A 12888-nucleotide genomic window follows, 5' to 3' on the forward strand; every position below is an offset into this window, starting at 1 on the left:
CCAGGCTTGCTCGCACTAACCCTCAACCTCCTGGTCCAAGATGCATCAAGGGCAGGGCATGGGCTCTTTCCCTTGCCCTGGCTCTGGCTGGTCGTTTCTTGGCCTCTACTTGTTTTTCATCCCGTCCCGTCTTTTTCTTTTCTCTCTCCTCTTACACTTTCGAATCCGCGAATGGGCAAGTGCATGCTGGGAAAAGGGAGAAGAAGGAAAAAGAAAAAGAAAAGAAAAGAGCCAAAGTAACCAAGAGCAGAGAGCATCGAGGTAAGAAGCGACCTGTCGACCACCACATGCACCAAACCTGATGATGACAGCGCACACTTTTATTCATTTCTGCCACTTTTTCTTCTCACTCCATCCCCTCCGAGAAATCTCCCCTTCGCGCACTGGTTTTTGATTTGATCGCATGCTGGATGCTGGTGTGAATCAGAGGTCCGACGATCCAAGGCAAAACTGGTCCAACTTGCTTGCTACTGCTACTACCTCGCAACTGCTCCGTACGCACACAACACAAGACAATCCCCAATAGCCCATACCAACAACCAAGGTACCGTCCACCGTCCAAGCCTCCGAGTCCAGGTACCGGTACATGTTTCTTTTCCCTTCATTGATGCAGTTGACGGACATCCATCCGTTGCTGTTCAGATTGAACCGGCCTGGATTCAGTCCAATTGATCAGACTGGTTGTTCATCTAATTAACCCAGCCTTAGTCTGTGTGTAACAGCATTGCCGACGCCGCCAGCCAAGCATCGCAGCAGCCAACCACCATCCCTGGCAGGAACCCGATCCATCGGGAGTTCGGTCCACGCGAGAGAACGCCCCCTAGATTAGACTCTGGGGTTAGCTGATCTTTATTTGTTGGACGTTTGAGGCAAGACGGCCTGCTGTCCGAAGAGTCGTGCAACCTCCTGTCTACCACGATCTCATGCTCACCCCGGTTTGCGCGTCCACCCTGAGAACTTACATACGTCCTTCTCTTAGCCTTGTTTGTCACATTACGCCTCACCGGTTGAAATCAGCTCCACTCGCAATCCCACTTGCACATCGTCGCCCATCCCCGTAGCCTGTCACGATAGGCCATCTTATACTTCGGGCTGTTCCACACCGGCTGTACTCTTGGTTCATCTTTCCTAACACGATCTGCCTAGTCACGCAGCTATGGCCGGCCCGCTGATTACTGTCGCGGTACCTCCGGGAGAGCCCACCTCCTTTCATGTAATGGAACCTCCTTCTTCTCCCCCTACCAGTCTCATTTGTTTGTCATATCACCCTCCAAAAGTAGAGTTACCATGTATTGACTTAAGTTTGTCGCTGCGAAGATGAGGAAACGGGCCCGCTTCGCCTCGGATCCTTGCTTGGGCCTGTCAAATGACCCTGTTCCTGACTGGTTACACCGCAACATGTGGCCAACGAGGAGAGCCTATCCTCATCCTTCCCATCAAAGGGTGTCCATGATGATGAGAGGCGGGCAATCCCAGTACCAGGGGGTGGTACCGGCCGCTGCCCCTTTTGCCGACTCGCCGGCTTTTCGTCTTATGCTATCTCCAGCTGCTGCACCACAGCAAGAACCGCTCGACACACCCTGGTATCATATGAACCAAGAGCCAACCATCACACAGCCTCAGTTCATGGGCCATGCTGGTGGGGAGGCCATCCCAACTGCCACCACCGGATTCTATCCATATCCCTCTCCCCCTCCACCCCACAATCCCAGCTCGGTACCTCGTTTTCCAACTTTCTCCCATGGATCCGGTCAGCCCTGGTCCTTTGACTTTCAGTCTGTCGATATTCCTTTCCTTGTTGATCAATATCCTTTCGTCTTCCAGCAGCAAGAAACTATGCCGTTGTACGACTATGAAGATAATGCCAACGACTGCCCTGATGACCTGATTCATCGCCCTGCTGGTTTGGCAGCGTCAAATAACGATCTTGATGACTTCTATCAGCACGATGTCGCATCTATGGGTGAGGCCCCGATCCAATCTATGCCTTTCGCTGGGCCGTCTATGATGAATTCAGTCGAGTTAGAACCAGCCCTCGAGGTGTCAATGGATTTCTCCGGAGCATCCCAAGATGAGTCGGGCTGGGAGCTGGTGGCAGCCCGGCCTGACGAGCACCAGTTTGGCCCCGATTCCACTCCAAGTTCGAGCAGCGCCAGCCCGTTAGAGGGACCGTTCCAGTATATACAATGGCATGGCGACCAGCCTCAAGAGGTCTATTCAGGTTACACAGCGTTTCCCACGTCGTCACCCGAGACACTAGGCCTAGTCAGCCTTGAGTACCCAACCATCCCACCAAGGTCCAGGAGAAGAGGCGCCTTATCTGCCACAGAGAGACAGCAAACCAGCAAAACCAGACAAATGACAGCCTGCCTTCGCTGCCAAATGCAACGCAAACGGGTACGTCTCTTTCCCCAATAGCAGCAGTCAATACGCAACTAACATGACTAGTGCGTTCCAAACCCTGACGACGAGTCGGATTGTTGCGTGACATGCTGCGAAGTCATTGAGTCCAAGAAGGTCATCCACAGGATGGGCTGCATCAGGTGGAAGCTCACTGCAGCTACTGTCTTTCGCCAGGCCCATCTGAAGCTGACCAAGCGGTGGCGAGGCAACACAATGTATGACATACCCGCCTCGGATTGGGCAGACGATGAGATCCGGGTCGTCCAATTGAGCGAGGGATTATGTTCGCAGCCGTTCGTGATCAAGGTCAGGAGGTTCAAACCTCAACCTGGCGATGTGACGGATCGATTTTGGACCGACAAAGATGGAGTTTCCCACGCTTCCAAGGTACCCCCATACGCGATTGCCAATGTCGGGGAGACCTGCAAACAGTTTGTGAAATATGCCGAGGCCAATACTTTCGAAGCTGTGGAGCAATTCGCCAACAGGCATGACGTGCATCCCATTATTCAAGAAACATATAAGGCTGGGTAAGTTACGTTCCATTGTTGCCGTTGATAGACACTGACAAATGATAACAGGTGGAATCACATGAGACATGTCACGGTAAGTTCAACTTTGACCTCGAGCCACTGCCGTCTCCTAACATACCTCAGGGGAAATCCGGCAATATCGTTCTCCAAGATTTCATGAAGGAACTCTGGGGGTTCTGGTTTGTACTAAGTAGGTGCTTTGCATTCAGCTCCGGTATAAACATTCGCTTACAAGATCAGGGCATACCATAGGCACCTCCGAGTTAGTCGGCGATGAGAAATTGGGGATGGAACCCGAAACGCACAAGGACTATCCATTTCCACCAGGCCACGTCTCTGTGCCCCGTATGGTGTGCCAGCAATTCACCTCGATAGTATACGACACATTACTGAGGAGAAAGAGACAGAAGATTCTCAGAAATCTCTGGGCGCTGATGCAGAGCAAAGATCCTCACTGCTTCGACACTATCTACTTTGCTGTGTTCATCATGCTACATGAGATTTCAGCAACTTCGAAGGACCGTTTCCGGTGGTCAAGAGAAAATCAAATCCCGGTACGCCCGAGGCACTCAGCTTTTCACTTGTTGCATGTCAACTAACGTGTGTGTAAAGACAAGATACGACATGGAAGAGAGTATGGAAAGCCTACACGAAGGGGCCAATATCATACTCTGTGTATGGACTTACTTTAGGCGAGGCCTAAGCCCGGTCGATGCTGAGTGGAACAACAAAAGACAGTTTCGGTTTATTAGCGATCGCGCACTAAGGCTGATGGTAGCACTTTGCAAAACGTCGGAAGGGGATAGTAAGACGCAGTCCCATTCACCCAGCCTCTCACTACACGGGCCATATTCTAACCAAGACTGTAGTTGAAACCGAGTCGGAGAAGCCAGTCAGCCTGGTCAAGGAGGAGAGCAAGTATGCCAGTCACAATGCCCTTGTGCATTCGAAGAAACAAAAGGTGGTTCGACCAGAGGCAAACCGACCGTTCATCTGGGAACGCGACATGCATTTTACTTCGCAAATGTTTCAAGCAAACTGGCAAGCCCAAAAGCAATGGGAGCGCTGGGACTACTGAGGTCAAAGGATGCTTTATTACTTGTCGTTCTGGCTATTTTCGCTGCACGTATCCTTACCTTGATATAGTCACATTAGTTACATGTTGCATATATTGATGAATCTTATTTCCAAAGTTGTTCGCGCACGTCCAATACTGTCTATCATTTTGTAACTTTGGAAGACACAAGATCGGAACCGAGTAATGTGCATCACAAGATGCACTAGCAAGTTGGTTTCTACCCTTATGCATGCGTGTAATTACTAGGTTGTGAAGTATGGTGCATGTACGAGAAGGGGCGGCTAGTGCACACGTTGAATGAGTCTGGGGTTAGTTCATACAAGATGTCTCACTCTCTTGGCGTATTTAGAAGCACTAGGATTGCAAGAGCAAGGCGTTCCGGCCATGTGCATGATCTGGAGATGGCCGTCTTCACGCACTGTGATGTTTCATTCGGGAAGAGGATTGTTGTTACGTATGCCTGACATTTCCTTTCACTCCGGCTACTAGCCGCTACTCGGCCTCCCAACCAGTCGGGCAACTCAACCTTGATTTCTCAGGCTGCAGCTTCTGTTGACCGGTGAAGAATGAGGAAAGAGACGTGGTTGGGGATCTGCAGGCGGTCTAGATCAACGTGCAGGCAGTGACGGCTTTTGGCTCGGGACAATCTACTTGCACATGAGCCCTGGGTATTCCGGGTGACCCGCCTACAGGTATCATGGCACCCGTCATATGCATGAAAGGCGCCTCGGGCGTCTGCCATTGTAGTGGATCTCTTCTGCAGCCCCCAAAGGAAGAGATAAGACCAGCCGAATCTGCGAATCCCTGGATAATTGCGCGACGCCATTACTCGTACGTCAGCAGCACTCCATTGCCCTGCGAATAACTACAGCAACTCCGCGGAGGCAGTGGAAGCCCAAAGGTGCAAGCTGCTGGTGTCGGAAGCGGTCTCAGGGGCATGCTTACTGATCACAATGAATGCATGACCTATCACCAAAGTATAAGATAGATAGTGGGCTGTGGGTGTTGGTGGGGACCAAGATAGAAAAAAGCAAGTCGTTGCAGAGACGCAGATTGACGTGACGTGACTGGAGACAAGGCTCTCGTAGTCTCGGAAGAACAAAAGGAGGGGGGGGTGCGACTAGATATGTGATACTCCTGCAGGGCCTGTCTGTCACAAACTCTTTTAGAACCTCCTTTTTTTCCGACAACTCTCATTGCAACGTTCGTTAGCTACATGACGCGCCGGTCCGTCCCTTCTCTTGACCTGTGGGGGAGATCCCGGCAGACACCTTATCAAGAATAGCAGAACCAATGATATGGCAACGAGATGCGGGAAAGAAGACCGTGAACGGCAAGAAAAAAAGGAAGAAGCACACGAGTCAGACGGTGATGCCTCCAGCTGTCTAGAACCGAAGAAAAGAAAATTGAGTAGGTCCTAATATACGACGATGGGGATCAGAGGTTGCCGGGCATCAGCCCGTCCAGCCTATGACCGGTTTCCTGGCACCGCCGGTGCCCACTCCGCCCGCCTAGGGTCGAGTGGGTAGATGGTGATGGCATGTTATGCTCGCATGTAGTGCTAGGATGCTGCATATCACCCAACCAAGCCGATGTGTCACATTGGCAGCGACGCCGATGGCGGTAGATACCTAGACCTATGATATCCCACAGTGGTAATAATAGCCATTATAGTAGGCCGTGGCTTGTGGGGGTGGCAGGGGAGGAGGGGATGGCCGCGACCAATGAACTCGGCCTGTCGCTTCCACCCCCACATGCGGACTCGTCGCCGTCGTCCGGAGCCTGCTTCCGGCCGGCTGTGGGATTGGGAAATGGCCCAAGTGTCGCGGCGTGGTGTGACCTGCGTGCAGTGATCACCGCGCCTTTAGACTCGTATATCGATCACGTCGAAAGTGCAGTGGCAAAGTTTTATGGCCTGTACCTATCTATTCTATAGAGCGTAGTGACTATAGTTGCAGAGTTTGACAGCATTACTCGGGGCGCCATACATGACAGGCTGGTTGTACTCCGAGGGCACTAACCGATGACCTTTTTGACACTTGTGCAACTTCGGGCGCGGCAAGGCTTTGGTATTGCACCCACGTGAAACGTAGTATCAGCAATGCGTAGTAACACATTCGGTCATATCCAGCAGGGTTTCCGTATGGGGATTCACATCAGGACACCAAATGCAATCGAAGCATCGATAGCATGTTGCGGCCGGCCTTAGGTGTCGCTGGGATTGTATTCTGACTGGATCTTGCTACTCTATACGTCTCTGAAGGCCACGGTGATCATTCCAGAGCAATCAAGGTTCGGGGCGCCTTCAGTATGTTTAGTATCACCAAAATAGCGGCAGGGAGCCGGGCTGACTCTACCCAAGCTAAGACACTAGAGATTCCGCCAGCAGGTGAGAAGCCAAGGGGCGGGAGACTCCTTCGTGCCCATGGGCAAGCTACCACTGCGTTTCAAGATGTATTTGGCAAGGGCTCCATTTCTGCCTCCGACGAACGTCGTGTCTCTGATGCAACGCCACGAAATGGCTCCCACGCTTTGTTTCGTCACTGGACTGTCATGCTCTTCCCCAGAATGTTGTCCATGGTCCCGGGTCTGCCACGCGCGGCATTGGTATGCACCACGGGCGAGCAGTGACATCTCCACCCATATCTCGTATGTTGCATCGCCTGGCATACAAAATGGGGCCAAGGTACATGTGAGGTGAAGCCTCTGGCGGCCAATACGATAGCATACGATAGTGTACCCATCTCGAAAGTACCGAGTGTATTGTGATTTCTATCAAGAAGTTCTATCTCGGGTAGAATATGCTGCTGTGCATGTGGACCGTAGTAACCACCGCCGAGGGGTTTCCCACCGCTTCACTCACCGGTCAGCCGGTATATATGTATGCGTGTATAATACCTCGCATGCGCCCCTACTCCAGCTTGGCATATCTTGCCCCTGGTGTTCACTCGACGTAGCCGACCTACTGGATCAACCACCAGTTTTCAAAGTGCAGCGACAAGATGAATCACGGGTGCAAGACGAATACTTCTTAAACAAAGCCCCCGGCACTGACGCTACTAGGCTCTTGTCCATCGCAGCCCCCTACCTCCACATCCGTCATCACGAATTCGACATCGCGCGCGGCGAATAGCTGGCTAAAGTCGACGCGGCACCGGCCCACAGCGACTCCGTCCAGCTTCAGGGTGTCGACGAAGGCGCGAGCCCCTTGAGGGACATCCCGCGCCAGACTCCGAAGATCGAAGCCCGTGACGCGAACGCGTACATCGCCCAAAAGCTCATTGTGGATCTCGTAGCCGGGCATGAATGGGGACAGCACCAGCATCTCGCCCGACGCGGGGACGGGGTAGAGGCCCAGGAGGTGCCAGACCAGCAGACTGGCCATGGCGGCGTTGTCGTCGTTGCCGGGGAGTCCGCCTCTCGTCAGGTTGAAGTGGTCGTAAACGATACGCCGGACCTGACGCACCGAATCGGCGGGCCTTCCGACATGGTGGAATAAAGTCGGCGTCTGGAAGCTCGGCTCGTTGCCAGGGAGATAGTATCCTGCGTCAAAGAAATGATGCAGTCTCTTCGCAAAGGTCTCGTTCTTGTTGGCAGTGTCGTTGCTGCCCAGCACGGCGATCAGCCCCGCCACATCATGTGGCGCATACAGGCTGTACTCCCAGCTGGAGCTTTCGTATATTCCGAAGGTGTTGGTCGACTGGGTGCTACACTCGTGCGAGCTGTTGGTATCGAGCGGGCTACAATCCACGGGGTTTGAGCCAGGGACGAAGGTACCGTCGGGGAAGCGTCGCGCCACGAAGCTGGAGTAGCCGTCCGATTTAAGGCTTGGGTCGAAATTATGGCGATAGGTTAGGCTGCGTTGAAAGAGCGCCTTCGCCACATCCGACTTGTTGAGGGTCTCAGCCACCATGCCTGCCGCGAAGTCGCCGAAGGCGTACTCGAGCCCACGGCTGGCCTCGCGAGTCCGCTGGCCGGTGCTGCCGCTCTCCAAGTAGTTATACGCGATATACCCCAGCTTCTTGTACGACTCCTGGCGGCGGCCGGTGTAGTCCCAATTAGCTGGCACGGCCTCGACGTCGTGCTCCAGTGCTTCCCAGAACTCGTTCAAGTCGAGCCCAAGATCGGCCGCGTGATCCGCATACTTGACAATGAAATCAGCCACGATGGGCACGGCGTTGTTGGCGCCCTGTGTCCAGCCCAGCACGTTGTTGGCGCGGCACTCGGGCAACCACCCCTCGCGGCGCCACCCGTCGACATAAGTATCGGCGATCTGGGCCATCTCCCGCGGTGAGGTCAGGGCCATGAGGGGAAAAGCGTGCGGTACGTGTCCCAGCTGCAGTACAACCCGTCGAAGTATGGGTGCTCGGTGTCGGTGTAAGGGGGCGGCGCGTTACCGGTGGCGTTGTTGGGCGACAGGAATGTACGATAAAAGAGAGGTATAGAAAAGCCGCCGGATGTAGTCGGAGGTACCGTTGGCTAGCACAATGCGGCCTAGCTTGTCCTCCCACTGAGCGTTGCTATCGGCGACGAGCTTGTCGAAGTCTGGCGCGGGAATTTCGCGCTCCATGTTCTCGCAGGCACGCTGTGCCGATGTGTAAGAGACGCCGCGACGGACCAAAATGGATCCATTTTCACTGGATGGTGGCGAAAAGCGCACGATAGCACCAGCCTGGAGCGGCTGGATGAAGTCCGGCCTTCGCAGGCGCTCGGCTACAGGTGGAAGATCCCAAAAGTCCAGATCATCGCGTCGGGCGTCCATCCCGTTAGTGTTGCCCCCGAAAAGGGTGCGATCTGATATCGAGCCGGCAAGAGATAGGTCCACGCATTGGAAAGCCGGGTAGCTGAACTGGCTGGGTCCGAAACTGCTGCGGAAGGTGCCGTTCATGATGATTCGTTGGGCTGGCCAGTCGGCATGCATTTGGCCAAACAAGAACGAGTGCGGCGAATCATCGGTCCAGTCCAAGACCAGAGTTGGCATGGTTCCTGCTGGAAAGGTGTATCGCTCCAGCGAAGCGGCTTGCGTAGATGCCAGTTCAATCTGTACGCCATTGACCAGCGTGGTGCTGAAGTAGCCCGGAAAGCCCGTGTCGTTGTTCCCGTCACCGACGCGGCGCAGGGAGCGCGGCCCCTCGAGAGCCGGACACTGGGAAAAGCCAGCGCACACGACGGGCATGATGCAAAAGTTCCCGTAGCTGCCCTCGGAGCTGCCCGTGCCGGAGTCGTGCAGCGGGGATATCCCGCGCGCGAGCTCGGTCGACTCGGAGACATATCCCGCAGGGGAATAACCGGCGACCTGGAGGGTCACTTTGGCCATGCCGAAGGGGACGGCGGCGCCGGCGAAAACGTTACCCGGGTTGTCATTCTGCGCCGTGCCCGTAAAGATGTTGACATATTGTGTCAGGGACCCCGGACCGACTCCCCCGAGCACAGGAATGGCAAGGAACGACGCCACGGCGCACAAGGCGGCAGCACTTCCAGGCTTGTACATGGTGGCGAGAGAGATACCAATGACAATCAAAGGGGTTGTTAGTTGGGTGCGGTGAGCGGCCCTCGCAGCAGTTGAGTGAAACGAAGAAGGAGGGGAGTGATTGGAGAAGCGTAGCGACGGGGTGTCGGACAAATGAATCAACAGATTTGGGCTGAACCAGTCAAAGACTACGGGCGGTTGCCGACTCGCTCTGCATATGCATTGGACCAGTTGCGGGGTTGATCGGGATATCTTGTCTCAGCAAGGCAAGGACGTTACATCGTCTGCACCTTGAATTCAATACGAGCAGGTAACATATTGAATGGAACAGAGTATATGAAATAACTTTAGATGAACCCAGTGGCCTAGTCAAAAGCTTATTTATATAAGTTCATTGTTTGGCATCAAGTCAGGGGCTGATGTCTATTTCGCGCATGCGCCCTGATCCACAACGGAGCCGGAAATGCTCTTGCATGCCTGGCCGTTCTTCAGAACTTGGCATGTGTACGTCCTGAACATGCGCCATAACTGTCAGACTCGGTACTCAAGAGAAGGGGGAGGGAGGGAAGAAGGCGTGAAAGACTTAGAGAGGGATCGTGCTACGTACTGGGACCGGTTCGGGGTAGAACTATAACAACCGTTCGTGATAGTTGTCTTCTCCGTGCAGCTGTACTCGATCCAGCCGTAGACGGTGACATCCTGGAATTTCGCTTTCTGTTGCCATGCCGCTCGCCAGGTTAGTGGATCCATTCTGTTGTGTCCAAATCATTATGGGTCAGGCATTTAATAAGCTTACCAGGAGGGTGGCGTTGCTGCCGGGCTGCGCCAAGTTGCATTTCGGGAAGTCGGCGGCGGCGACGACCTCGCCCGCGGACAGGCCCTTCTCGAAGTTGAGCTCGGCGCCGGCCGCGACCTGGCCGTTGATGGTGCCGGCCGAGCCGCAGTCCCACTCGGGCTGCTGGGGTTCGCCGTTGGGCCAGTAGTTGCAGCCCGATGGGGCGGTGCATGCGCCGATACCGTTGCAGGCCTTCCGGTCGAACATGGCGGCGGCCGGGGCCACGAGCGAGGCCACGACGGCAGCGGCGGCGGTGAAGGAACTAGGGTACTGCATTTCAGATAGAGTGGCGTTTTGAGGGACGTTGGTCTTTGGGTTGCCGTGGGCGGCTTAGATTCGGTGTGGGAATGGTTGATTACCTGCTAGTCTACCGACCTTTGCCGAGAGAGAAGGTACACTGTACCCTTATATATAAGTTGGTGCGGCGGCGGGCCGGGGTCGGGGCCGCGCATCGCGAGAAACGACTGGCAATCTTACGGCCATGACCTCATTGCGGACTTGACCTCCTAACCGTGAGATAAAGTGAAGCGATGCCCGGGTGGCTGGTGATAGACATGTGTTCTAGAACAGGGAAACTAGCATGCATTAAAGTATTACCTTTTCAGGGGGGTGTATTACGAGTCATGTTCCGAGGCCTGGCAGACTCAAAGAGGAAATTGACAACTGGAACTAGGCCAATCCCGACTGGACTGGGGCCAGCAATCCGGGGCAACAGGGTAGATGCAAAGTAAAAATGGACTGTGATTCGTATTGTGATCGGCGGTTCTCGCCGGCTGTTGATTGAAGATATCGCCATTCTACCCAGCCGCGCCAATAATTCAGCTGATGGTTAAAGGGTATCGTTCAATCCCAGCTCTTTCAGACATCCCAAAAGGCTATCCTTCTGCGCCTGGGCATACAACACGTCTGGGTCGGTGATAGCAACTCCCAACGCTTCCTCTAGCGAATCCTTGTCACCGCCTCGCGCCTCGACTAACGATGGTATCCTAGCTGGTCCAGATTTCGCCGAACTCTGTTTGCTGGTAGTTTCGGTCGAAGCAGAGCCGGTTCTCTGCAAATTCGACTGGAATATTCCAGCGGCTGAGAATGGCAGGAAGTCCTCATACGTGATCGGTTCGGCCACGAGGACACCCTCATCCACCAAGCAATGCGCCCAATCCAACATTACCTCCACGTTCGCATCTATAGCATCCCCGAGGCCTCCGAGGGAACTTTCCTTGCCACGCGAAACAGCAATTTCAGGCCAAGAGTTGGTCAGCTGCTTACCTGTGCATCGGTATTGACAGAAGATGAGCCGCTGCCGGCACAGCTCGCCCAGGTCGTCTGGATACTTGCCTCGAAATGTTTCCGTCAGGACTTTGTCATACGTGCGGCTATTCGCATTTGTCTCGTGTGATGCGACCTGAGCTGTAGTCTCGGCCAATAAATTATCATATAAGCGTCGACCAGCTACCGTGACCGCTGCTCCGCGCTCCTCAATCTCGCCGAAGCGAGCACAATGAGAACCTTTCACCAGCCGCTGATTAGTCGACGAATCCTCCCGCATCATCTTCCTCTCATCAAGACCGCCGGTACTATCTTGCTCTGCGAGGAAATGTACGGGCTCATGGATGGCGAGGAAGCTGGTCTGACGCAAGAGGATAGGGAATCGGCGCCGTGGCGGGCCCTCGATACGTTCCTTGACGGACATGCCCTCACCGACCATGGCGCGTTGGGCGGCATCGATGTCCAGCGCGCGCGGTGTGAGATGGTTGATGTGCGCGGTGCGAAAGCAGGCGATGTCGGCAAGGACTGGGTGCTCGGCACTCAGGCGAGCATACTCGTCGGCCGTTGAAGCCGCGACGCCGTTGGCCCAGCTGAACGTCTGCAGGGCCTCGCGAATAAAGATCTCGGCCTGTTCCGCGTACAGACCTTGTTCCTGCCGCTCGGCTCTGTCGAGCACTGAGAGGAGCTCTGGACTGAAGAGCGTTCGGCGTGACAGTAGCTGCAAAGCTAGTTCCCTTGTGCCATCCTCGGATTTCACAAGATCGGGTCGCAGCAGCGTTGTGAAGACGCGGAACGGGTTGCGCGCTAGCGATGCTGGCGTCATCGGTCGGAAACACGTCGCATGCATGGGGAGGCCCGCCACCGACAAGTCGTAGTAGCCCACTGGATACATCCCCAGCACAGCGAAGATGCGTCGGACCGTTCGGAGCTCGTTTGGCAGCCCCAGTCTTATCGCACCATGCCGCTCGAGACTCAGACACTCTGGTGAGTCCGTCGTCGCGTGACTGACGCCGGCGCCCCAGCTACTGATCCCCGACAGAGCAGCCTGGTTCACTTCCTGCACGATCCGGACCAAGTCGCCGTAGCGCGGCACTTCATTCTTGTACATCTGGGACATAGCCGCTGCGAAGGCAGTGCGGAGGTCATCCGCGCGGATAAGCGACACATCGAGTGCCGGGACCTGCAGATGCAGATGTTGGATGGGTGTGGCATGCAACATGGTGAATGCAGACAGCTTTCAGGATGGCGGATGCAATATTCAAGTAGATGCGAAATCAGAAGATGCAGGAACGCATCGTTCAAC

General features: G+C 54.7%; 5 protein-coding genes across 5 annotated transcripts; 1 reads left to right on the forward strand and 4 right to left on the reverse strand.

Annotated features, from left to right (window-relative positions):
• Nucleotides 1-1836: 1836 nt before the first annotated feature.
• PG998_005289 (uncharacterized protein) lies at nucleotides 1837-4014 on the forward strand (the record flags this gene model as incomplete). Its single annotated transcript, XM_066872107.1, has 7 exons — nucleotides 1837-2265; nucleotides 2449-2933; nucleotides 2985-3009; nucleotides 3060-3126; nucleotides 3189-3490; nucleotides 3549-3570; nucleotides 3806-4014. The coding sequence occupies 7 exons, from the start codon at nucleotides 1837-1839 to the stop codon at nucleotides 4012-4014; spliced, it is 1539 nt and encodes a 512-aa protein (XP_066732204.1).
• A 3031-nt stretch (nucleotides 4015-7045) lies between these two features.
• On the reverse strand, nucleotides 7046-8320 carry PG998_005290 (glycoside hydrolase family 92 protein; the record flags this gene model as incomplete). Its single annotated transcript, XM_066872108.1, has 1 exon — nucleotides 7046-8320. One exon carries the CDS (start codon nucleotides 8318-8320, stop codon nucleotides 7046-7048), a length of 1275 nt encoding a protein of 424 aa, XP_066732205.1.
• An 87-nt stretch (nucleotides 8321-8407) lies between these two features.
• PG998_005291 (glycoside hydrolase family 92 protein) lies at nucleotides 8408-9505 on the reverse strand (the record flags this gene model as incomplete). The annotated part of the gene is made up of 1 exon (XM_066872109.1): nucleotides 8408-9505. The coding sequence occupies one exon, from the start codon at nucleotides 9503-9505 to the stop codon at nucleotides 8408-8410; it is 1098 nt and encodes a 365-aa protein (XP_066732206.1).
• Nucleotides 9506-10259: 754 nt separating this feature from the next.
• On the reverse strand, nucleotides 10260-10595 carry PG998_005292 (uncharacterized protein; the record flags this gene model as incomplete). The annotated part of the gene is made up of 1 exon (XM_066872110.1): nucleotides 10260-10595. One exon carries the CDS (start codon nucleotides 10593-10595, stop codon nucleotides 10260-10262), a length of 336 nt encoding a protein of 111 aa, XP_066732207.1.
• Nucleotides 10596-11148: 553 nt separating this feature from the next.
• Nucleotides 11149-12804, reverse strand: PG998_005293 (uncharacterized protein; the record flags this gene model as incomplete). Its single annotated transcript, XM_066872111.1, has 1 exon — nucleotides 11149-12804. One exon carries the CDS (start codon nucleotides 12802-12804, stop codon nucleotides 11149-11151), a length of 1656 nt encoding a protein of 551 aa, XP_066732208.1.
• Nucleotides 12805-12888: the final 84 nt, after the last annotated feature.

The sequence above is a fragment of the Apiospora kogelbergensis genome (assembly GCF_038363985.1).
Source record: "Apiospora kogelbergensis strain CBS 113332 chromosome Unknown utg000003l_segment0_segment0, whole genome shotgun sequence".
NCBI lineage: Eukaryota > Fungi > Ascomycota > Sordariomycetes > Amphisphaeriales > Apiosporaceae > Apiospora > Apiospora kogelbergensis.